This window comes from Crinia signifera, chromosome 5 (assembly GCF_055691185.1).
Source record: "Crinia signifera chromosome 5, ASM5569118v1, whole genome shotgun sequence".
Classification (NCBI taxonomy): domain Eukaryota; kingdom Metazoa; phylum Chordata; class Amphibia; order Anura; family Myobatrachidae; genus Crinia; species Crinia signifera.
Genome location: NC_139221.1, coordinates 24,013,301 through 24,040,224, shown reverse-complemented (window position 1 = coordinate 24,040,224; position 26,924 = coordinate 24,013,301). Strand labels below are relative to the sequence as shown.

General features: G+C 46.2%; 1 protein-coding gene across 5 annotated transcripts in view; it reads right to left on the bottom strand.

Moving 5' to 3' along the window:
• CRPPA (CDP-L-ribitol pyrophosphorylase A) overlaps window positions 1–26,924 on the bottom strand; it is a 300,601-nt gene that overhangs the window by 181,833 nt on the left and 91,844 nt on the right. For all 5 annotated transcript variants that reach the window (XM_083186792.1, XM_083186788.1, XM_083186789.1 and 2 more), the window contains one exon: window positions 10,685–10,782. In XM_083186792.1, coding sequence (XP_083042918.1) covers window positions 10,685–10,782 — 98 coding nt within the window. The remainder of the gene's footprint in view (window positions 1–10,684; window positions 10,783–26,924) is intronic.

Genomic DNA, 26,924 nt, shown 5'->3' with positions numbered 1-26,924 from the left:
CCCCCACCCCCTTGACCTGCCCCCACCCTTTAACCCAGCCCAGCCCCGCCCCTTGACCCACCTTATCATGTGTTTTTTTTTAGCCTTTGCTTCAATTCTATTCTTGATTTTGCACACCGTAATGCCACTTAAACGTTACATCACACACGTAGTGCCCATTACATGTTATGCCACACGCTGTGATGCCTATTACTCGTTATTATGCCACACACCGAGATGCCCATTACACGTTACGCCACATGCCATGATACCCATTACACGTTATCCCAGGGCTATACAATTTAGTGTAGGAGCCAAACTAAAAATACGGACAATACCTATTACACATCACATACCCAATACATATTATACCACATGCCATAATGTCCATTACACTTTATACCAAAGTAATGCTCATTACACATTATGCCACACACTGTAATGCCTATTACATATAATACTACACGCTGCGGCCAGGTGATGACCCGCGTCGGACTCGGAGGACGGGGCTGCCGGACTGTGAGTGTCCCTTGTCCGGACACCAAAACTATCTGGTGTAATCCTGGATATCCCTACCCCTCCTGAGGCTTATTCATATTGACGTGGTGCTGTGCGGCCCAGTCAGTTCATTGCACATTTAGAATGTAAGCTCTGACGAGCAGGGCCCTCTACCTTCATGTGCTTTTCCTTCTCTTACTTAAACCGACTTTGTTGGCACCAAATCCTGCAGTGTTCTGCCACCCTGATACTTCTTTCAGTGCCGCCTGCTAATGCAGCTATGTGAATGTACCCCGTATTCATCTATAAATAACTGCTTCCCATTTGTTCATGTACTCTGTAACTGGGCGCTGCAGATCCTTTGTCGCGCCATAGAAATAAAGGATAATAATAATATAAAATTGTATTTTTAAGCAGGTGAATCTGCCGCCGTGTGCAGGAAGCAGGCGAGCAGCTGACATCCGCTGACCACCAGCTGCCCGCCCCTGCTACCGCGACACTGGGCGATTTGCATGGCATGTAGTTCGCCGTGCCCGCTCACACCCTGGGTCTGCGCATGTGCAAAACATCTAGAAGAATTTAGAATAACCCCCCATAGTCCTCAAAAATGGGAAGATTCTACAGAGATGATAGATTTTTTGCTGTCGTTCAGAAGAGATTTGTGCAAAAAACAATATTATCGTCAGTGGATGTGTACATTTTATCTCCGATGAATCTGTATGCAGCTCAGTAGGAAGGACGTTCAATGACCCAAATCAAAATCCATAAGATCCCCGACATATGCGCAGAGTCATTTATCCGTTGTGACAGCGAAGCCAATTTCAGAAACTGACAGCTACTGTACATGTCTGACAATGTGTAGCTGGAGATCAAAGAGGCGGCTGGATCCGACCGAGAGAGAAAGTCACTGTAGGACATATCCCGCCCGCCCTCTTCGCATGGGAGACGCTCACTGTCTCCAGCCAGTAACTGGAATCATATGTGCGTGTTTACATCTGTGTGTGCCATACTTGCAAGCAGACGCTGTGGGAGAGGTCTTAGGGATCAAGGCTGCTTGAATATATGTTGGAAATGTGTGAAGTGGCGAGTGTTCAAAGGCTTCTAACAATCTCAATTTCACTTTGGTGGGTAGACGTATCAAGACTTTGGGGGGTATTCCATCTCGGTCGCTATTTCCGGCCCCCGTCTGTCCAATGCTGCCGGTTCCTACAGCGTTGAAGGCAGATTCCGACAAAGCAGATCTAAATTTAAAGCAATTCAGATCTGTTTTGTCGGAAACGGACGCAAATTGTCGAATTCAAAGATGTTTTTCGACAACCCGCGACTGTTTTCACCGATCCGCCCAGTTTCCGACACATGACATTGGATTCCGGCTGTCGAGTTACAGTCGAGCTGAGTGAAAATGGCCTGGGAGTCCGACTGTCAGGACATTCCGACAGTTGCATTCCCGGATTGAATACTCCCCTTTGGAAAGTGATTAAGTAGAGAAGTCTTGAAACTATCAGATAATTAGATATGGCCGCGGAATTCTAATCACTTATATCAGCCTCTGCTGGAGTGGCTCATTCTACAGTCACCACTGAAACAGTACGGACGGTGTAATGGTTAGCATTACTGCCTCACAGCGCTGAGGTCATGGGTTCTATCCCCACCATGGCCCTAACTGTGAGGAGTTTGTATATTCTCCCCATGCTTGCGTGGGTTTACTCCGGTTTCCTCCTACAATCCAAAAACATACAGGTAGTTTAATTGGCTCCCAACAAAAAATTAGCCCTAGAATGTCTATGTGTGGTAGGGAATACAGATTGTAAACTCTCAAATATTCAAATATTCTCTGTACAGCGCTGCAGAACATGTGTGTGCTATATAAAAATAAAGATAACATTACTGAAGAAAGACCAGGTCACAGTGCAGAGATGGGAGTCGGAAAATGCTGCGGTCAACAATGAAGATACAGAACAAGAAGAGGACGCTGGACCATCGCATCGCAGACACAGCGAGAGTCAAGCGGAGTCACAATGGCCAAGTAAGATTGCAGCGGTAGTGGGTAGTAAGAGAGCTGCACAAAGCCCTCTAGAACTGCCTCCACAATTTGGCCTGGGTACATATCGTAAGCCGCAAAGAACCTTCCAATAAGCACACCTTAGACCACCAGGGAGTCCCAGGCATAAAGTGGGCACTAGTAAAAAGAAATAGGTGCTGAGACTTTTAGTACTAGCACCTTCTAGATGATAATAGACAGAATCTGATTGGTTGCTATGGGCAACATCCCATATTCAATAGAATGCCCATCTTGGTAAATGTACCCTTAAAACTGCTGATAACCAAAACAATTATAATAAACTCAGCACTTTAACAAGGAGTATAATTTTTCGCATGTTTGGTCAAATGAAAGCCCGCCTACCATGTCACCGGGAACCTCACCAGGTGGTTACTAGGCAAGCCCGCCTACCATGTCACCGGGAACCTCACTAGGTGGTTACCAGGCAAGCCCGTCTACCATGTCACCGGGAACCTCACCAGGTAGTCACTAGGCAAGCCCGCCTACCATGTCACCGGGAACCTCACCAGGTGGTTACTAGGCAAGCCCGCCTACCATGTCACCGGGAACCTCACCAGGTGGTTACTAGGCAAGCCCGCCTACCATGTCACCGGGAACCTCACCAGGTGGTTACCAGGCAAGCCCGCCTACCATGTCACCGGGAACCTCACCAGGTGGTTACCAGGCAAGCCCGCCTACCATGTCACTGGGAACCTCACCAGGTGGTTACTTGGCAAGCCCGCCTACCGTGTCACCGGGAACCTAACCAGGTGGTTACTAGGCAAGCCCGCCTACCGTGTCACCGGGAACCTCACCAGGTGGTTACTAGGCAAGCCCGCCTACCTTGTCACCGGGAACCTCACCAGGTGGTTACTAGGCAAGCCCGCCTACCATGTCACCGGGAACCTAACCAGGTGGTTACTAGGCAAGCCCGCCTACCGTGTCACCGGGAACCTCACCAGGTGGTTACTAGGCAAGCCCGCCTACCATGTCACCGGGAACCTCACCAGGTGGTTACTAGGCAACGGTCACCTAATTTGGCACTAGGCAGAAAGACACCACTGACAATACTTCCTTTGTAATAGTAACAAATTCAACCCTTCGGAATACTCATTAGGCACTACTTAGGTCATAGTTACCTCCCCTCCTGCATTCCACAGGTGACTCCCTGAAATAGTAACAATCTCCCCAACTCCCGGAAGAGTAAAGTAATCTTCCTGATTTCATCGAGCCTGTGATGCAGCTGTTACATTTTTTTGGAAACAAGAAATCAGAGATATATACACATTAAAACGGAATCATCAGAGGCATTTCTCCGGCCTCTTATATTGAACCACATGTAAAACACAACACAAGCCCTGACACGTAATAGTACAGTAGATCTTACTAACTGCTTTGGGGCTCATCCACATTTGGATATAAGTCATTGTATGACGCACCTCTCAGATGTAGAAGTACGCGTCCGCGCTTCTAGGGGCCACCTTCATTATTACAAAAGTAAGCAATTCTGGTTTCGGCCCATAAAGCATACTAGATTTTCACTTCGTACCCCTCTGCAAATTGGGCATTAGGCCTGACTGTCTCCACCAGGCTGCTGCTGAGCCACATTGAAAATTGGGCTCTAACCCTACCAGGCCCAATCCCAGAAGCATTGGGAATCTTTGTATCAGGACTCCCAGTATAGCATGCAATAGACTTTACATTCCAGTGGCATCTAGTCTGCATAACTCCCAACTTTGCTGATCTTTAAATCGGGACTGGAAAGGGGCAGGGCTAGGGAGAGTGGGCAAGGCCTTGGGCAAATGGGCGTGGCCAGCTCTATCCTAGCAACTGGGCAGCCCCCGGCCCCATCCCTGCACTGAAAATATCACAGAGCAGAGCAGCGGTGACCTCCGGCTCCCCCCAACTGACCCCCTCCCCCACGACATTGGCAGTCTCCAAATAGCGGGACTGTCCCGCCGTAATCGGGACAATTGGGAGGTATGAATCTGACCACACATCAGGAGGTGACTCCACACATTTTAAAATGTTATTGAGGGCAAAAGATAACTACTGCATACAAGTGGTGGTCTGACTCTAACCGGACCACCGTAACAGCATTGTGGGTGATCAGAACACCGGACACCGCTGCAGAGAGTACCCGGAAGGGAGGTCATCTGGATTTAAGAGGTAATTAAATTCTTGCAGAAAATCCTCTATCTGTCAGTAATTATATATTCCCGATAGCACATGTGTGTATACTGAGTGCATTCACGTTTGCCTGGGACACATATACACGTGAGGGGATCTGCACAATTGTCGGCCAGCTATTCTCCCCGGCTAATAGAGGACATGTTTGCTAATAAAGGCTCCATTTCACTGCAACTGGTGCATGAACTCCCATTTCTTAGGCGTAGAGGAAGATCATTCACACGGGTCACTTAGTATACAATGCACCGTTATAATGAGATCTGATTATGGTTACAGAACACAACCATGCTGATTAGCTTATTGTATTCAATGTGAGAATATTCTTTTCCTCCGGAAACCCCCTGTTCTGAAGGCACTAATGCCAATGATGTACTTACATAATAATAATTATAATAATAATAATAATAATAATAATAATAATAATAATAAACAAATATAGTTTAAAATAAACTAAATAAATGCTGTGGAATGAATTAGAATTGTCACTGCATACATAAAAGCTACAATCTCAGTATTTTGTTTCTCCTATGCTCTATAGAGAACTCTTAAGGGCGTCCAAACGCAGGAATGGCGGAACAGGCGAATGGCTGAGCGCCCGAACACCCGAGCACGCCCGCACTTGCTATGCAATTCTCAAAAGTTTTGTAAAGTGATTATGTGTTTCATATAATGGATCCTTATAGGCCTTTTACCCCTTCGGATATGCCCGGAAATAACTCGTGCTGATCTGCGCTGCAGGAGCGAGGTCTCCCGAGAAATTTCCCAGCATGCCACCGTAAAGAAAGCGTGCGCCACTGGTGCCTCCAGCGGTGAACCACTGGCACCCCCCCCCCGTCACTGATTCTCCAACCCTCACCCAACCCCCTGCTGCCAATCCTCCCCATTGCCGTTTGGGGAGAATCGGGGCCACTCAGGGAGGATCAGGGACGCTCGGGGAGGATCAGGTCTGCTCATAAAAGGTTTGGCCATTTGTGTGTTCGGGCGTCCAAACACAGAAATGGATGAATGGCTGAGCGCCCGAACACCCGAGCACTCCTGAACTTACTATGCAATACTCAAAAGTTTTGTAAAGTGATAATGTTTTTCATATAATGGCCCCTTATAGGCATTTCATCGCTTTGGTGGTGCCCAGAAATATCTCGGGCTGAGCTGCGCTGCAGGAGCGGGCTCTGCTGAAAAATTTCCTGGCATGCCACTGTAAAGAAAGTGTGCGCCACCGGTACCTCCAGTGGTGAACCACTGGCACAACACCATCCCACCCCCCCCCCTTTCGCTGATTCTCCTCCCCCCCACCCACCACTCCCGATCCTCCCCGGGAGGATTGGGGCTGCTCAGTACCGCCTGGGGTGGATCAGGGATGCTTGGGGAGGATCACGGCCTCCCCAAAAGGTTCAGTCATCCTTGGCCGCTTATGTGTTCGAGCCCCCCCCCCCCCCCCTCCCCCCTCTGAACCTCTCCAGGGGGCCCCATCCCCTCACATAGCAGTGAGGATAATTCACATGTAGGGTGGGGGGGGGGGGGGCATGAGTTTAGCAGTGCAGCATTTACCTACTCGCTAGGAAGCGAATATACATCTGAATCAGTCCCAAAGTGATGAGTCAATGCGCACAGGATCAAAAGAGTGCAGTAGGAGATGAGCTGGGAGGGTTTATTATAAAAAAAAACTATTTTTTTTTATCTTTGGACCATATGGTAATATCCAAAGAGGATACCCCATCCCACCCCTTTCATACACATACTATATACAAAAGTGTTGAAGCGTGCACCCCCCTGACTCAACAGCCCGTGCACTTTGTGCAATCCTTGCGCCCTTTATAGATATTTAGGAGGGTCCGACAGGTAGAGGTAGAGGGGTAAGGGAAGTCCTGGAGGCAGGGATGGGAAGAAGAAGTAATTGGTGGTGAAAGACTTAAAGGGCTTCAATTAAATGAATACATTTACATTTGAATCCATTTATAGTTTCCTATCGTTTTTTCCAAGTGGGCCTTGGGTTCTGCAAAGACGATTGTGCACCCGAAGACTCCCGAATAAAAATCCCTAAGAGACGGGGGGTGCGGACCCTTCCAAGGTGCTGAATTTGTAACCTCACATATAATGCGTTAGAACTTCCTGCGGAGACAAAAAGATCCTGTCTGGAATGCGCGATATGGGGAGAATACATATTAAATTGTCATGCAGAACACGGAGCTTATGCTGTCATGCCGGCGACTGTCTGCACATAATTGTCGCCATTGTTATAATTGTTGAAACAAATAGTGTGTGTAAGTATGAGTGGAAAATACTTGAGGAAATATTAGAAAGAGATTATAAAACTTTCATTTTACTGTTCCCGGCCCGTCAATCTCCTTCCCTGCCAGAGGCACTGATTGCTGGTGATTTGGAGGGAGAGATCGCAGTGTCTCCACTTAGCAGGAAATACTTGTCACGCCAAATGAGTGAGGCGATGAACTGACAGATATTTCCCGGTGTCTCCCTCATCCCATCCGGCTATGCAAAGACTTAGCAGCCACAGAACAAAGCATGGATATTTACCTCAGTGGCAGAACATATATATCAGAAACTGTTTGTATATGTCATGCTTAGGGTCTGTTCTGTGGTGTGGGACAGGATTCTTCTGCTTATCCGCATATTACATGATAGAACGCCACAAGCACTGATGTTGACTATTACGGAATGGGATCATATGGTCGACCTAAAGATGGTCGGTAGTCATTAGGTCGACACCACTAGGTCAACATACTGCAAGGTCGACATGGGTCTAGGTCGACATGGGACAAGGTCGACAGGTCATAAAGTCTACACAAGCATTAGGTCGACATGAGGGTTTTTACTGTTTTTTTTTACCCGAATGTCGACACAGTCGACATGGACACAGGATTAAGTGCACCGCGTCCCCTCGCATGGCTCGCTGCGCTCGGCAAACTATTTTTTTCTCCTGCCACGCCCTAGCGCAGGGCTGGGCAATTGCGGCCCGCCAGATGTTGATGAACTACACATCCCAGCATGCCCTGCATCAGTTTCAGCATGGCCACATAGCAAAACTAATGCAAAGCATCCTGGGATGTGTAGTTCATCAACATCTGGAGGGCCATAATTGCCCAGCCCTGCGCTAGCGGATGACAGGGCATGAAATACCGCCTCACGGCACATGGCTCAAAAAACAGTGAAAAACCCCATATGGACCTTTTGACTGTCAACCTAATGCTGGTGTCGACCTTTTCCCATGTCGACCTTGCAGTATGTTGACCTAGTGGTGTCGACCTAATGACTGTCGACCATCTTTAGGTCGAACAACCAACCATATCCCTACTATTACATAAGTCATTTGGGTACTTGTGTATTATCACGGCGCCCGATTTTACTACGTACGCAAACGTAGTAACATTGCATCGCATCGTCCGTCTGACCTTTTCATACCACCACTATCCACATCGGCGTGGAGTTGATTTTATATAGTGAGGCGAGCCCGAAGCGTGGCAAACCCCGCGAGGGGATGCGTATTATGTTACATGTATTGCACGTCCGCTCGCCACGCTTCGGGCTCGGTGGCTCGCTGCGCTCGCCACACTATATAGAAATCAACTCCATGCCGATGTGGATAGTGGGGGTATGAAAAGGTTGGTCGACCGCGTACCGCCGCCGCTCGCCACGCTTCGGGATGACGTGGTTAGTGGGGGAGGGGGGGGGGACAAAATAAATGACATGATATGTCATTTAATGGTATAGGACATTAACTGGCATTGTTATGGGTTCCATCAAAACCTATATCTCATCGCATCGCATGCCATACAATAATGGCATGCGATGCAATGCGATTTTTTATCGCACCCTATCTTTTTAATGGATTCACTGACACAGAGCAGTGAATACATTATATAAGAAAATCGCATCGCATGCCATACAGTATGGGATGGGATGCGATTTCACTACCGTGAATAGCCCTCTACGCAAACGGCGTAGTGGGCACCGTGATAATACACAAGTACCCTCATTTGAATTGGTCCTGGTCCACCAACCCAGGGCACTCCTTCAAGTGCCCCCAGTTTGGGAACCACTGAGCTTATAAAAGAAGTAGTATAATCAAATACTGAAATATATTACAGGTCGAGTATCCCGTATCCGAATTATTCCGAAAACCAGACATTTCAGAAAGTGAAAAAAATAAAAATTTTTTGCTATAAACTCACTGGGGACATTTGTAACAGCATCACTGGGGACATGATATGTAACTGGCACTATATATGTGCAAGACAATGATTGCTTGGCATTCAAATTCAGTGCTCAGATAGTACACACATTTTGTTTCACGTTTTGAAACCTTGTTTTTTGAACAAATAAAATATATTTGTGTGTTTTTTATGTGGTAATAAAATATATTTGTGTGTATATTATGTGTTTATACAGCATAAATGCAAGATACTTCAAAATACATCATTGAAATATTAAAATATTCCGAAATACGGAATAATCCGTTATCCAAAATTCTCCTGGTCCCGAGCATTTTGGATACGGGATACTCAACCTGTATTATACTATTATTATACTATTATTAATATATTATACTATTTCATACCGTTTTCTGATCAATTACTATGAAACCCCACACCTGTAAATCTAAGCCTGCCCACTGCGGAATCATTGCATTATCTCACATGTCCTCACCAGTAGTGTATGACAAGGAAACACAAACGTGCCATCTAGAACGCCCTAGACTTTATTAGTAGAATCTACTTCATAGAACCTCTGGTTACATCTTACGTACTGTACCATTCTGATGAGAAGAACACAATAATCCCCAGCACTGCTACGGGGCACGGTTTTCTGTTTACAAGCGTAAGCAATGAGCAATTATAATAAGACAGAGGCGGCCTGGATCCAGGGAACATTAGGTTACAGAGTCAGATGTGCGGCTGTAATGTGCTGGGAGTGATAAGCACGGTATAATGAGAACCCTGTGCTAGAATTACATGTGAAGTCCGTGTATTATTATCGTTCTGTCTCATTACACGGAGGTGTTGGCACATATTGTATTTGTTCCATAGAGTAGGTCAGTTTCTTCCCGATGAATGCACATAATAATAATGTATATCGAGTGAGACAGGGAGAGGCAAAGTCAGTGAGAGGGGTAGAGAATGAGGGGGTGAAGGAGACAGGAGGGAGAGCCGGTAAGAGAGGGAAGGTGGTAGAAAGGGAGATCGAGAGGTAGAGAAGGGGAGAGAGAAAGGAGGTAGAGAGGGAGGGGGAGAAAGAAAGAGGGAAGGGTATAGAAAGAAGTAGCGAGAGAGAGAGGGGGATGTAGAGATAGAGAGGGCGAGAGAGAAAGAGGGAGGTAGTTAGGGGATGAGAGAGAAAGAGGTAGAAACAGAGAGCGTGAGAGAGAGGGAAGTAGAGAGGGGGCGGGAGAGAAGTAGTATGAATACCAATGATTAAACATTTGGGGGGGACACTATACCACCAGTGATTAATGTTTATTTATAAGGCCACTGGCCACCAATGATTTTATTAACCATCAGCCTGGCGCCCACTGCCCAGGGGCGCCAGGGACAGCCTCGGGCTTCAGTCCAGGCTGGTGTCGCCCTGGAGGGGGGGGGGGACGACCCATTTATTGAGTTAGTCCCCTCTCACCCAGGGACCCGGCACGGGCTGACCAGCCACAGAGGTAATGCTTTGGCCGCGGGACCTTATATAATAAGTGTCTCACGGCTGTGGCATTACCACAGGTAATGAGCCCGGTGCTGGTTTCCAAAATATGTGGGACCCCTACTCCTTTTGTCCCCTGTATTTTGGGAACCAGGACCGGTCCTAGAGCCCGGGGCTGGTCATGCTCGTGGAGGGGGAGCCCAAGCCATTTTTCTATTTATTATTTTAATACAAGGATTCTATAATGACCCATGAGATTTGAAATCTCTCGTGCTGAATCTCCCGTTATGAATCTGTGGCTCAAATCTCTCTGTGTGTAGGCCCTTTACTGATTACCTTTATGTGGGGTTTTAGGTGTTCATGAAGCAGAAAACCAATCTGGGCGGCCTCTTCCTTCATATTAGTTATGATGCAGAGATGTTTAGAAATACGCTCTGTAAAAGAAGAAACCAATCATCAGTCACAACGATACAGTAAAGACATGTTAATGGGGTGTCAGCCATGGAACAAGGAACGTGTATTCATTTAATATTACATTTGTAACCATCGGTGATGAGATGACTTAAAGTGAGGACCCCACACATAGTCAGTTAAAAAAAAGTCATGAAAAACTTATGTCGCTCTTTTTCCATGTCAAACTTTTTTCAAGTCAACCTTTTTGCTTGTGTCGACCATTCACCATGTTGAACTAACGCATGACGACATTTTCATGTGTCAATCTTTTGACTGTCGACCTGGACACTGTCAACTTAATAACCGCATCCTGTTGGAACAATCTGTTGATGCTAAAACCATTTGAATGTTCACAGCAGCACAAAGTATTTAATCAGAGGTGGTAAGTGATTGTGTCATCTTCCTTAATTGCCGGAGAAATTATTGCCTCTGATGGGCCTTGCCTGCTATGCTCTCTATATTGTGTCCCCATCTTAGATCCCTGGCAATCGTGGAGCCCAAGAATCTGAAGGAGTCAACCATAGTTACTATGCTATCAGTGGTGTAACTATATTCTATGCCCCCCCCCGCCGATATTATGGCAGTGCAACGCCTCCCAGGCGCCCGTGCCCCTCAGCCGCCAATGCCCACTCCCCTGAGCCTTACCTCCTTGCGCAGCAGGGACCCGCAGATCTTTTAATCGGTGCAGTCCCGGCTCCCCTCCTGGCTTCTGCCATGAAAAATGGACCATCACAAAATGTCCGCTCCCATACAGCAGACAGTTTCAGAGAACAGTCTGCTATATGGGGGCGGACATTTTATGATGGTCCATCTCCAAAGCATCAGAACAAGCCAGGAAGGGAGCTGGGACCATTAAATCTGAGGGTCTGTGGCGTTACAATAGCCCCACAGCCCCCCACTGCCCACACTTACACAGCGCCTCCCCGCTACTACCGAGGCAATTGTTACGCCACTGATGCTATCCTCAATAACCAGTGGTAGATGATGAGTGTTGGTTCTCCCTGAAATCGACAATCATCTCAGCTGTTTCTTTCTCGTTTAGCAGTAGATTTAAATTGCCACACCAGGAGGTCAGCCGTTCGACCTCCGCCCTGTAGGCAGACCCGTCTCCTTCTGAGATAAGACCTATCAGCGTGGTATCATCTGCGAATTTGAGGAGCTTCACAGAGGTGTCTGCCGAGGTGCAGTCATTGGTGTAGATAGAAAAGAGAAAGGGAGAAAGAACACATCCCTGCGGAGCCCCCGTGTTGGTTGTCCTCGCCTCCGAGATGAATTTCCCCACCTTCACTTTCTGCATCCTGTCCGTTAGGAAGTTCGTCACCCATAAGCATAACCATTCTGGTACGTCTAAGCTACGCATTTTTGAGTGCAGGAGATCAGGAATGATAATGTTGAAGGCGGAACTAAAATCCAAGAAAAGGACCCTCGCATAGCCTCCAGGAGAATCAGTGTACAAATAAAGCAGTCAGTATTTTCCCTGCACAGAAACAAAATAACTCACCCAAATCTCACGTTACATCTGCAGTGCACATGGTTTTTGTCCATTTAGGAAGGAATTTGCCTTTGTGAGTGAACCAGAATAAGGGCCATGGTCTCTAATAACAGCCGGTCCCTGTAATGTGCAAAGGGGAGCTCCAATAAGATCACCGTGCCTTCTTGTGTGAGTGCTCGTCACGCTACTGCACATGTGCAGACAACAGGCCACACATGTAAGAGCAACCACTGCCGGGAAGGGATCCCCCAAATAACCCATATGCCACAATAGCTAGCGCATCTGTCAGTGACTTGGGCTGTGGGATGAGCTTGTATCTAAATATGGCAACGTCCAATGCGCAATCTACAAACAGGACAGTACCGCTCACCCAACAAACTAACATGTAAAAGATTCAGCTGCTGTACGCCTCACCGTCTGCCTTTGGAAAGTATGGCTGTATCCAGCATATGGTGGTGATCATTAATTTGCTGACTCAAGTTGTGAATGAATGTTATATTGACACAGTTGTCTAACACAAGTCTACACATTTAAAATCTCCATTAATCCCCTCTTTAATACTGCGCACTATCGTTTACACACTCAGAGTGGGAGAAGAGTGAACCTGTCAAATTCACCAAACACATAAAGAGGTTTCCATAAGAAAATGTATAGTGTAGCTGTAACTATTAAGCAGTGAGTCCGTCCAGCTGTGTCCTATTCCCTGACAGTGACAGTCTTGCGCTCCGAGCGCTCCCAGCTGTGGCTCTGACCGACCAATCTGGAACTGAAAAAAAAAAAAGAAGTGCCGGTGCAGGTCTTGTTTGATTAGGAGATTGTACACATTGGTAAAGCCACTGATTTCAGCAAACAAGTATTGTACCGTCGCAGGGACTTGTTGAGCCCACCCAAGCCTGTCCTACAAGCCCAGGCATACAAATGCTCTTGCACAGTACAAGTTTAACTAGCATTTTTTATAAAGCAATAGGCGCATTCCACCTAACTTCCTCTGCTTAATCCGGGCAAACAATCCCAAATTGAGCTGCAGTGACTCATGTCCTGGGTTCTTATCAGTACAAAATAAGCTGCGAATAGAAATGGCTATTTCCTTTTCTGTCCGCACTTGCGCTGCCGGCGGTGTGATTCAGGGCATGTTACAGACTCGCAACATTAAAGTGCTTCACATCCGGTTTGTTCTCCTCGTGACCTAAAAATGACAGAAATCTTGCTCGGCTCGCTTGGGAACGCACAGGCATAAAAAAAAAAAGGAATAACACATTTGATGCAAAATTAGAATTGTTCCTCTTCCTCTAACAAAGGAATTTGTACTGTATCTGTCTGCGCTGTGTGTCCGGTATCCTGTACTTTTTTTCCCACAATAGTCTTATTATACTGAGGGGTTGTTTGAGCTATTATACAGTAGATGTGCCCACGTGCTGTACATCTAGCCTTGTTTCGTGTTAAACAGTCCTTCTAGTAGAGCAGGGCATCTTTTTAGTGAATTTTCTGTTAAATTGCATCTTATTTGCAAATAGAACAAACAAGCAGCTTCTGCTGATTAAAATGATATGCAGCGTTCCTATATTGTGTGTTTGACTGCCGCTGTATCTGCATACACAATTTCCTGGAGGACATAACGTTCTATTTCTTATGCAGATACAGCAGTGGTCACCAACTGAATGTAGGCATGACACATATCATTTTAATAGGAAGAAGTTGCTTGTGCATCCTAATTACGTCACTACACTGGTCCGGCTTGTCCGAGGCACAGGTCAGACCAGTTTTCCCTTGAGCTTGCCACAAACTGAGCGGCACAGACGAGTGATGTGTTCGTGAGGACAGGACAACTTACCATTTTTGTGTAATAGGCACATTGAGATTCTTATCTGCTTGGTCTGCTAGGCCCTTCCTCCAGTTCCTCCAGCTGATCTCACACTGCATTGAGCCACAACCTATCACTGTGGCTCCTTTAGCTACCTGCAGGTGAGTCTCCAGGGAAGGACAGTGTCCTTTAGTGCAAGGTCAGTGAAAGTGGGGAGGTGGGCTCCCCTTATCTCTAATGCACAACTACTAGACTGATGTTAAGATGCTTATATAGATATATTCCGCGGCGGTTTTTACCTATGGGCTGCAGGGCTTCAGCCTTCCCAGGTAAAATCTGCCACTGTGTGAAGCCAGATGTAGTCTGTGTGACTGCCATGGCAGTGGCTTCCTATTGGAAGTCTGACCTGCCAGTCACTCAAGGCAGTCCCATTGGGGGGTGTTCCTTCCCTCCGGGATGCCTCTTTATGCGCAGTATGGCGGACGATGCTGTGCAGGCGCTGGACCAGGGACCGCCAATACAATTCTACGGGTCTACTCCCGAAGCAGCCCCATAGAGGCTGGGGCCAGCACATGCACGGTACCGAAGAGTCTACAAGCAGATGGAGGTGGCGGAGAGAGGCGGTACCGGAGGGGGGCATCTCGGCAGCCCCTCTCCTCCGACGACTGTACACAATGTTATGCATACTCACAATAAAGGGGTCCAGAATTCTTTAATGTATTGCCACCTATATGTTGTTCTGCAATGTCTATATGTCTTTCTTCCAAGATTCTAATTTTGTTTACCTCAAATGTATCGGATTATATGATATAATTGTTGCGGGTATAGAACACTGTATACAACTGGAACACTTGTATCCAGTACTAAGAGCACAGGAGCAGGGTCTCCAGGGCAACAAAAATAAGCGTCGTTTCTGAATTTTCTCCTCTCGTGATCCAGTGTCGGGATCCATCTCTACCAACGAGTAAATTCTTTGTTGAATAGATACAGAGAATTTCCTGTCAGGATTACCTCTAATTCAGACCAAAACATGTTTCATTGTCAGTCTCTCGGAAAGGATATCGTTACTGATATCAACTAACAACAATTTAATGTCTGCTAATACAAAAATTACAAAGCTGTACATTTTTGTTTAAGCTTAAAGCGATCGCTGATCCCCACCGACATGTTATATTACCAGACACTTCAGGAATTCCTTTCTTACTGACTTTGTACTTTCTTAACCTTCTCTGGTCAGGATCCAAATGATGGGGCCCATTTATCAATGGCTGATAAATCTTGTGGGTGATAAAACTCATTGGGTGGGATAAATGGTGCTCCAGCCAATCAGCTTTGATCAGTTGCTGATAAATGAACCCCCATCTTTAGTACATAGAAATCAAATTGAAATTGTCGTGGACACCCACGGAGGGAGAAAGTGTCGGGATTCTGGCGTCGGGATTTTGAACGCCGGGATTCCAACCGCCGGGATTTGAACTGCATCCCGCCTAAACCTAACACCCGCACCCAGCCGCCTAAACCTAACATACCTGCCCCACCAGCATCTCCTGTGCAGTGCAGTCTATACAACTGCACTAGAGCCAGTGTCACCTACCCAATCTGCTGGCAGTTGCAATCTTAACCAACTACTTTGTCCTGTGCTGCGGGCGTCTTCATAGGCACTACCCGCTGGGCTGATGTGTGTGATCATGACCATTTGGCTTTTCCCGCTCGGTGCTCCCGTCAGCATCCAGCTTGCTGTCCCGATAGTTTACATGGCTGCCTGGTCTGTCACTCAGTGCCATGAGGCAGTTTCAAGGGCGAGAAGGGAGCGGTTAATGTAGCCTTCTTCTTTCACATACTGTATAGGGCGATGAGGCTGAGACATGGGAGATTGAGTGGTTGGCTGGGGATGGAGACACGACAGGGATGCAGCTGGAGTGATACATGCTAGGATAAGGCTGGAGAGTTAGGGGAGGCTAAGGCTGATAGACCAGACTTTGGGGCACATGCATGGAGAGTGATAAACAACCAGCCAATCAGCTCCTACCTGTCATGTTACAGGCTGGGTTTGAAAAAATGACAGGTAGGAGCCCCCTGTGAGAGGGAACCTGTCATTTCTCTCCACACTGCCAGGCTCCCTGCAAGGGGGAGGGAGGAGTGGGACATTGGACCCTCCCCCAGACCTGCATAAAAAGTACCCCCCCCCCCCAACGCCTCTACTAACACTCTACTAATATCTAGGCTTCAGCACAGAAGGTTAAATCAAAACAATTGGGATACTAATTAAGTCACCTGTGCTAAAGTATGACTAAAACCTGGACTGTTAGGGGTAGATGTATTAAGCTTAGAGAAGAGATAAACTGGAGACAAAGTGGAGATAAAGTTAAAGGAGCTAACGCACCAACCAATCAGCTCACAACTGTCATTTTCAAACACAGTTGATTGGCTGGTGCATTATCTCCTTTCACTTTATCTCCAGTTTATCTCTTCTCCGGGCTTAATACATCTGCCCCTGAGTGTGACTTGAGGGCTGAGGATAGGAATGCCTGAATTCCATTTTACTTGTTAACAGGGAAGCGATTGAAATTCAGGGTGAGACCGAACAGTGCATTTCACTGCGGGGCTTTATGTAGGGAACAATTACATTTATGGGTTCAGTGACAGTTAAAGGAAAACCAACAAGGAGAAAACACACAAGCGTTTAATCTCATCGCCAAACAGGACTAAAACAACTCAAGCAGCTCCGACGCAATCTCCGCTGTAGGTAATAAAGAAAAAGAACATGTCGATCTTTCAAGCTCATAGCGAGTCAAGTAAGCATGAGAGAGGTCTGACGAGGCACTGACAAATTACTGACATTCGCCTCCATACCATTATCTGGCTTCTGCTATCAGTCAGTATTCTCCAGGATTTGTGTGCGCTTGGAAAGGTAACCGAGCACTTCCACAAACGTCCGCAGCGTGCGCCAACCTGCCCCGCGCAAGAACACGACTTCCATGCATTTTATTAATACATACAGGGTTTGTATAAAATGTAATGAGAGAAAATTCAGGAAAAAAATATTTATTGAAGATATCGCTACAAACAATTAAATTAAGACCCTTGTGCGTCGACACACTTCTGCCATCGAGTTGTCCGCACTTGGAAGGCGCCCTGGAACTCCTTTTTGCGAACGTCCTTCAAGCAGCGTGTCAAAGCCGATTTGACCTCTGCTACGGTCCCATAGCGGTGTCTTTTTGTGGGCTAGCTTCACTCAGGGAACAGGAAAAAGTCCACTGGGGCCAGATCGGAACTGTAGTGGGGCTGGGGAAGCGTTGCGATGCCGTTCCGGGCCAGGTAGCCGTTGACTACGAAGCTGATGTGGCTTGGTGCATTGTCATTAATCAGAAGCTTTTGATAGGCTTTCACTCCCGAACACTGTCTGGATCATGGCTAACGTCTCCATAGCCGGTTTTCGGAGTCCCACACAGAATTTTATGGTGCTGTTCAAAAGAATGTTGCATTTTTAATCTTCAAACGAGCCTAGGGACAGGGGACCACTTAAAAACACGATCTGAACCGCACGGAAGCTCGTAGGTGACTGACGCTCGGTGCGTGTTGAAGCTGACTCCCCCCTCCATTGAACTCACCTGGAGCATGCGCGGTGCAACGTACAATCGCGTCATAAAAAAAATTTGTAAGCCCGCTCAAAGCAAAAGCTTCGAAAGCTAGTCTGCTACCTTCTGTGTTTGTGCATGTATGAGAAAGAGATGTAGTTTCACTCTCTGCCAGCAGATGGCAGTGTTTCGGAGACTCACAGACACTACACACACACACACATATATATATATATATATATATATATATCCACATCCACAAGTGCTTAAAAAAAAGCCAGGGCACTCACCATTGCAGTCATAGTCAACTCTTATTTAATTGTATAGAAGTATTGTCGACGTTTCGACCCTCTAGGGGCCTTTGCTCATATGCATCCACAGGCAAAACACAGGCAGGCAGAGTAATACTGACACATGTATGCTGCAGCCCTTAAATACCTCCCTGATCACCTCACCATCATACACCTGTAAAGGAATGGCCGCCATTGGCCACAATCAATCTATCACAGGATAATGTTTTTAAATACAGTCATAGCTCTAATAATCACCTCTATATTAAATACCAAACGTGCACTCACCTTAAGAAACATAGCGGCTTTTAAGTGCTTAAAGCACCGTCCTGTCTGCCGGGGCAGTGCGCACTTGGAACGCATACTTCCGGGTATGCGTTCCATACGTTAGCCCGGATGTAGGGTGCGCGCTCAGCCTGCGCGTCACACCATTAGTTTTATAGATCCTATCATAGACAGCTTTTACCCGTCTATGTCATCCGGCTTCCTAAGAAAGATGGCTGTGCGTTCCAGCCTTCCAAGCTATTGGAACGCATAGCAGCGTTATGTCTAGATGTTAGAAATCGGACAGGTGTTAGGTGATTGATCTGGGGGCATTCACTGACCGCTATTTTTTAAAAAACACATAAGGACAAAAACAACATTTTTTATACAAGACAAACTTGCATAAAATGTGTGAATTAAAGGAAACTTACACCAATAAAAAAAGAGAGAGAAAAAAAAGAAAACTTATAAATGACAAAAATAATTCATTAATCAATGATTCATTAATGACCAGTGGCTATTGTTAGATGACATACGATGGCATTGCCCATACTGGCATAGCCGTCAAATGTCACCAGACAATAATATTCTATTCTTCATCTTTGAAGAAATATATTCAGAGGATTGTGTTCATTCAATCCTTTCGGATCGATAGTATTTAATCGAGCAATCCATCTTGCCTCGAGTTTCTTAAGCTGTAGTTCCCGGTTCCCACCTCTGGGATTTCTTGGTACATGGTCTATTAGCATGCAGCGTAGGGTAGATACCTGATGTCCATGTTGCTGAAAGTGTCTGGCAACCGGTTTGTCCGTGCTGCCCGTAGTCAGTGCAGCCTTGATAGATGTCCTATGGTTTGCCATACGTTCACGAAAGCACCTCGTCGTGAGCCCAGTGTAGTAAAGTCCACAGGGGCAAATTAAGATATAAATGACAAAATCCATGGTACAAACCAACTTTTTCGTGATCCGAATTTTTTGGCCTCCATGTGGGTGTGGAAATGTGGCCCCAGTATTCATTGATCTGCAGGTGATACAGGTTGGACACTTGAAGCATCCAAGTTTTCCACTGGTTAGCCAGGTGTTGGTTTTTAAGGATGGATTCATAGTTGGCCTCATCAGCATCTGACGGATGTTTGGGCCTCGTTTGTATGCATCCATTGGCGGTAGCCTTGGGTCCAGTGATAGTGCTGGGTCAGTACCTATTATTGGCCACAGTTTTTTGTATGTGGCCTTAGTGGATCCAGACGTATGGTCATACGTAGTGACATGGACCATTCTGTTTTGTTTTGTCCTTACTGACTGTGACTGTGTGGTGCCCTCAAATTTTTTAATTGCCTTTTTTAGACAGCGATCAACATTATGTGGTGAATGTCCTCTCTCCAGAAATCGTATGCGCATTTCTTCAAGTTGTGCTGTTGCTTTCTCCCTTGACGAATTAATTCGTAACACCCGCAGGAACTGGGATATCGGCAAGTTCTCTTTTAAGGGTGCTGGATGTTGGCTGTGCGCATGTAGAAAAGTGTTACGATCAGTCTCTTTTTTAAAAAGAATGGAGCCCAGTTTGTGTCCATCCTTGTAGAGTTTAACATCAAGGAACTCTATTGTATCTTTATTAATGTTATGGGTGAACTTCACCGGCTCATCAAGATCATTAAGTTGTAAAACTATTTGGATGGTAAGATGGCGCTATATTCGAGCCCATGGCGGTCCCATTTTTTTGTTCATAGACCGCCATGGGCTCGAATATAGCGCCATCTTACGCTAATTTATATATGGCTGCGTTTGAGCATACATACATCTATCCCAGATATGGCCAGTACCTGCTCCGTTACTACAGATATATTGATGATATCTTTATCTTATGGTCCGGCACTGAGGCTTTATTTCTCCAAATGGTTTTACAACTTAATGATCTTTATGAGCCGGTGAAGTTCACCCATAACATTAATAAAGATACAATAGATGTTAAACTCTACAGGGATGGACACAAACCGGGCTCCACTCTTTTTAAAAAAGAGACTGATCGTAACACTTTTCTACATGCGCACAGCCAACATCCAGCACCCTTAAAAGAGAACTTGCCGATATACCAGTTCCTGCGGGTGTTACGAATTAATTCGTCAAGGGAGAAAGCAACAGCACAACTTGAAGAAATGCGCATACGATTTCTGGAGAGAGGACATTCACCACATAATGTTGATCGCTGTCTAAAAAAGGCAATTAAAAAATTTGAGGGCACAGTCACAGTCAGTAAGGGCAAAACAAAACAGAATGGTCCATGTCACTACGTATGACCATACGTCTGGATCCACTAAGGCCACATACAAAAAACTGTGGCCAATAATAGGTACTGACCCAGCACTATCACTGGACCCAAGGCTACCACCAATGGATGCATACAAACGAGGCCCAAACATCCGTCAGATGCTGATGAGGCCAACTATGAATCCATCCTTAAAAACCAACACCTGGCTAACCAGTGGAAAACTTGGATGCTTCAAGTGTCCAACCTGTATCACCTGCAGATCAATGAATACTGGGGCCACATTTCCACACCCACATGGAGGCCAAAAAATTCGGATCACGAAAAAGTTGGTTTGTACCATGGATTTTGTCATTTATATCTTAATTTGCCCCTGTGGACTTTACTACACTGGGCTCACGACGAGGTGCTTTCGTGAACGTATGGCAAACCATAGGACATCTATCAAGGCTGCACTGACTACGGGCAGCACGGACAAACCGGTTGCCAGACACTTTCTGCAACATGGACATCAGGTATCTACCCTACGCTGCATGCTAATAGACCATGTACAAAGAAATCCCAGAGGTGGGAACCGGGAACTACAGCTTAAGAAACTCGAGGCAAGATGGATTGCTCGATTAAATACTATCGATCCGAAAGGATTGAATGAACACAATCCTCTGAATATATTTCTTCAAAGATGAAGAATAGAATATTATTGTCTGGTGACATTTGACGGCTATGCCAGTATGGGCAATGCCATCGTATGTCATCTAACAATAGCCACTGGTCATTAATGAATCATTGATTAATGAATTATTTTTGTCATTTATAAGTTTTCTTTTTTTTCTCTCTCTTTTTTTATTGGTGTAAGTTTCCTTTAATTCACACATTTTATGCAAGTTTGTCTTGTATAAAAAATGTTGTTTTGTCCTTATGTGTTTTTTAAAAAATAGCGGTCAGTGAATGCCCCCAGATCAATCACCTAACACCTGTCCGATTTCTAACATCTAGACATAACGCTGCTATGCGTTCCAATAGCTTGGAAGGCTGGAACGCACAGCCATCTTTCTTAGGAAGCCGGATGACATAGACGGGTAAAAGCCGTCTATGATAGGATCTATAAAACTAATGGTGTGACGCGCAGGCTGAGCGCGCACCCTACATCCGGGCTAACGTATGGAACGCATACCCGGAAGTATGCGTTCCAAGTGCGCACTGCCCCGGCAGACAGGACGGTGCTTTAAGCACTTAAAAGCCGCTATGTTTCTTAAGGTGAGCGCACGTTTGGTATTTAATATAGAGGTGATTATTAGAGCTATGACTGTATTTAAAAACATTATCCTGTGATAGATTGATTGTGGCCAATGGCGGCCATTCCTTTACAGGTGTATGATGGTGAGGTGATCAGGGAGGTATTTAAGGGCTGCAGCATACATGTGTCCGTATTACTCTGCCTGCCTGTGTTTTGCCTGTGGATGCATATGAGCTGTCTTGACAAAGGCCCCTAGAGGGTCGAAACGTCGACAATACTTCTATACAATTAAATAAGAGCTGACTGTGACTGCAATGGTGAGTGTGAGTGCCCTGGCTTTTTATTAAGCACTTGTGGATATTTTTGGTCGTCCGGACAGGATTACTTTAAGGTGCACCCCAGTATATCCAACTCTCCTGGATGTGAGTGCGGGATTCTCTGCCTATATATATATATATATATATATATATATACATATACACACACACACACTAGGTGATTCATCGAGCCCTACGCACACCCTCTTCACACCAGCGTAAGGGGCTGCGCCCCCTTAATTTGTGAACGTTTGTATTGTGAGACATATGGTTAGAATTGTATGAAAGATGCCCTGTATTGCAACTTGAGTTATAATTGAAATGTGTTAAATACAGAGCATATGATTTGGAAGGGGGTGTGTATTGTTTTGTTTAATTAAAAAGCGGGGTACTTGTTTCCTAGCACGGCCACAATCGCGGGTAATTTTTAATGGTCTGCGATGCGACCGACGCGATGCCCGCGATTTCCCATTGAAAAAGTCAAAATCACGTCGGTCGCATCGTATGCGGCCAAAAAAAGCATGCGATGGTACCGACGCGATGCCTGCGATTTCCCATAGGGAACAATGTAAAATGCCTCAATTTACCCAAATCAACATAGGGAACAATGTTAAATGGACCAGAGACTCCAAAAAAACCCCTGACCAGAGAAATGGCCCCCCAAAAATAGTTAACGCCACCCCACGATCAACGTCAACCCGAAGCGTGGCGAGGGGCGGCGGTACGCGTCCTACGACCTTTTCATACCCCCACTATCCACGTCGGCGTGGAGTTGAGAATAGATAGTGTGGCGAGCACAGCGAGCCACCGAGCCCGAAGCGTGGCGAGCCCCGCGAGGGGACGTGGATACCTGTGAAGCCCGCAAAGGGACGCGTTTACCGGTGAAGGTATCCGCGTCCCCTCGCCACGCTTCGGGCTCGGTGGCTCGCTGCGCTCGCCGATTTTTTTACCTGTGATGCCCCAGATCAAGATCGTTGTGGCCGTGCTAGGAAACAAGTACCAAAAGCGGTTACAGAGTAAGATGTACATTGATAGTGTGGAGGGTACAGTGACATTTGTGGGTGTGGGGGGTGTGTGTGCGTGTTGTTTAGGTGTGTGTGTGTGTGTGTCTGTGTGCAATAGTATAGTAGCCTCATATATATTGCCTCTAAGTAACAGTGGTAGACTGAATTTAAATGTGGGTTGAACCCAACTGCAATTAGATGGTGGTAATTGCTTTTCAATTTAGTCCCACAAACGAACATTTGTGTCAAACAGACACCTAATAAAGTGGGTGATAGGTCCTCAGCAATCACATACACATCATACCTTCCAACATGAACCATTCTATTAGGTACAAACAGCTACAGACTTCCTTGCCAGTGGGGACTGCAGAGGTGGTGCTGCAGCGCAGTCTAGAACTTCAGTCCAATTGGTTCCACACAAACTGCCACCCCAACACTGCCAGACATCACTGGCCAGGACTCACTGGCAGTTGGTGCGGGAACTTTGCACTGTGCTGGCACCAAGGAAGTCCAGCCTGGTGAAGTGATAAAGTAGAAGGTGGGCCAATCAGCTCCTAATGGTCATTTTCAATTGTGACAGTTAGGAGCAGACTGGGTGGTGCATTATCACCTACCACTTGATCACTTCACCATGCTTAATACATCTCCCCCACCTAATGTGATGGGTTGGAGGATGACACATTGAACATCGCTGAGTACTGTATTGTACTCACAGAGATCCATACAAATAGAGAAAATGAAGAAAGCCGCCAGATAACAGATTAATGTCATATGTACAAATGTTACATTATTCATATGAATACATGTAATTGTTTCCAAATGTATACAGTATATGGAAGTTGAATTCAGTAAATAAACATTGTATTGCTGGACTGATTAAAGTATACAACACTGTCTCCAATGGAGGCTTGTGGGACCACAAATCTTATGGTGAGGGATGTGGCCACACAAGCAGCCTGCAGTCCCAACATCAATGGCCTGGCACAAACACTTTGGATAGGGTCACCTGCCCTCCTGCGCTCCATGGTAGAGGCCCCGCATTTGTTCACTACATGCAAAAGCAGACAGTATTAACCCTGCATCCACAAATACGCATGCATTAGCGTCCCTTGGAGAAAAATGCATTCAAACATAAAATTGCTCAAAATAAATAAATAAATAGCTTAAACAAAATAGCCTTTAAACATAAACCTTATCCCAATCATGCAACACACATTAAAATCTAACTAATGTACTTAAAAAAATGCTTTATTTAAGAACAGATCTGCATGTACAATTGCAAACTTCCATTTGTGTAACGGCGGGACAACTCTATAAATCCCCATACCATACCATGCCATGCCATGCTAGCCATACAGTACTTGCCACTGAATGGAAGGCTAACTCAGCTTGGTTGAAGTTCCTTTTGGTTCCATGGGAAGTTTACTGGCCCAACAGCTGCAGCCTGTGAAATGCAGCCACTAGATTTAGAACTGCAATTTGTTTTTGGGTGGAAGTACCATGCAGAGATCGATGGCAATGCAAGGGTCGTTACCCTTGGTTCTGTGTCCCTGTCCGGCACATTTGCCAGGAGGCCATAGAGTATTTCTAAAAGGACTACATCAACATGATCATCACACTGTGTGGTGTTCTACGTGCCATGCCTGTTAGGGCACCTTCGTCTTGGCAACCCAGGTGCCATGCAAAAGGTATAGGCTTAAGATGTGGCACACATTGGTCGATATGTCGGTCATTTAATTGAATGGCCAATATATTGCAAGACTGTTGGTGGTTTTGTACTTTAGAAGTCTGTAAATTACATTTGTTTCAGACATATTGCTTCGGCTGTCCAACAAAGCTAACGGAAGGTCCGCCACCATGGTGGTGCACAGCCTTTGCACATCACGACTACAGGCAGATCTGCAACTGACCCTCTGTAGCAAAGCAATGAGGAAGGCTAGTCAGATGCTTGGTTGCATAGGGAGAGGAATCAGTAGCAGAAAAAAAGACGTAATAATGCCACTTTATAGGTCATTGGTACGGTCTCATCTGGAATACTGTGTCCAGTTCCGGAGACCATATCTTCAGAAGGATATAAATACACTAGGTGATTCAACCCATACATTAAAGAGTGTACAAAGAAGGGCAACTAAAATGGTGCATGGCCTACATCACAAAACTTACCTGGATAGACTAAAATATCTTAACATTTATAGTTTGGAGCAGAGAAGGGAAAGGGGGGACATGATAGAAATCTTCAAATACAGTATATCAAGGGTTTTAACATAGTACAGGAGGGAAATTTTCTTCAAAGGAAAAGAAGTAATAGAACACGAGGACATGCACTGAAACTGGAGGGAGGTAGGTTCAGGGGAAATGTTAGAAAGAATGACTTCACAGAAAGGGTAGTGGATAAGTGGAATAGCCTCCCATCAGAGGTGGTAGAGGCTAAGACAGTAGAACAATTTAAACATGCTTTGGATAGGCATATGAATATCCTTACAAAGAAATAAGGATTAAAAAGGGTTGAGATTACCTAAAGGGTAAAAAAAGGGGCAGACTAGATGGGCCAAATGGTTCTTATCTGCCGTCAAATTCTATGTTTCTATGTTTCAACCCAAGGAATGAATCTAGATTTCAATAGGTTACATTAATGTTAGTCATTTACGCCCACCGGACCGACCATGAAGGTAATTGTGTGCAGCAGTCGGTTGGGGGGCGTGGGCTTTTTTTTTCAAATTAGGGATGCCAATCCCCGGATCCCGGGAATCCCGGGATTGAGCATTTTTTTAATCCTGAATCCCAGGATTGAAAAAATGCCCCAGGATTGGCATCCCTAATCTGGACCCAGGGGACAGCGCATCGTACCGATATACCTCATGATCTTCACACGATCGATCGCATGACCCGTCGAAATTGTGCCTTCAGGCCTGAGATCATTCTAGTGTATGGCCACCTTTACATTTAAAGTGAAAGAAATAATAACAGGAACAGCTGATCAACGGGGAGCTGCGGATTAAAAATCAAGAAAAATCAGGGGTACTCTTTACCTAGAACGGCGCCCACGATGTCCATCGCGGTCATCGGGGGTAAAAAATCGCGGGCATCGCGGCCATCGCATGCACTAAAAAAACGGGTGCGACGCGATGCCCGGGATTTCCCATAGGGATCAATGTTAAAAGTGTGATTGGATGCGATTTTCCTGTTCAATGCCTCAATGCCCCCGATTTTTCCATAGGAAACAATGTTAAATGGGCCACAGAGCCCTAATAGTCCCCCTGAAGTGTGAAATGGCCCCCACAATTGTTAACGCCACCCCACGATCAATGTGAACCCGAAGCGTGGCGAGCGCAGCGAGCCCGCAAGGGGCGGCGGTACGCGTCCTCCGACCTTTTCATACCTCCACTATCCACGTCGGCTTGGAGTTGAGAATAGAATAGTGTGGCGAGCGCAGCGAGCCACCGAGCCCGAAGCGTGGCGAGCGCAGCGAGCCCTGCGAGGGGACGCGGATACCTGTGAAGCCCGCGAAGGGACGCGTTTACCTGTGAAGGTATCCGCGTCCCCACGCGGGGCTCGCTGCGCTCGCCACACTATTCTATTCTCAACTCCACGCCGACGTGGATAGTGGGGGTATGAAAAGGTCGGAGGACGCGTACCGCCGCCCCTCGCGGGCTCGCTGCGCTCGCCACGCTTCGGGTTCACGTTGATCGTGGGGTGGCGTTAACAATTGTGGGGGCCATTTCACACTTCAGGGGGACTATTTGGGCTCTGTGGCCCATTTAACATTGTTTTCTATGGAAAAATCGCGGGCATTGAGGCATTGAACAGTAAAATCGCGTCCAATCACACTTTTAACATTGTTCCCTATGGGAAATCGCGGGCATCGCGTCGCACCCGTT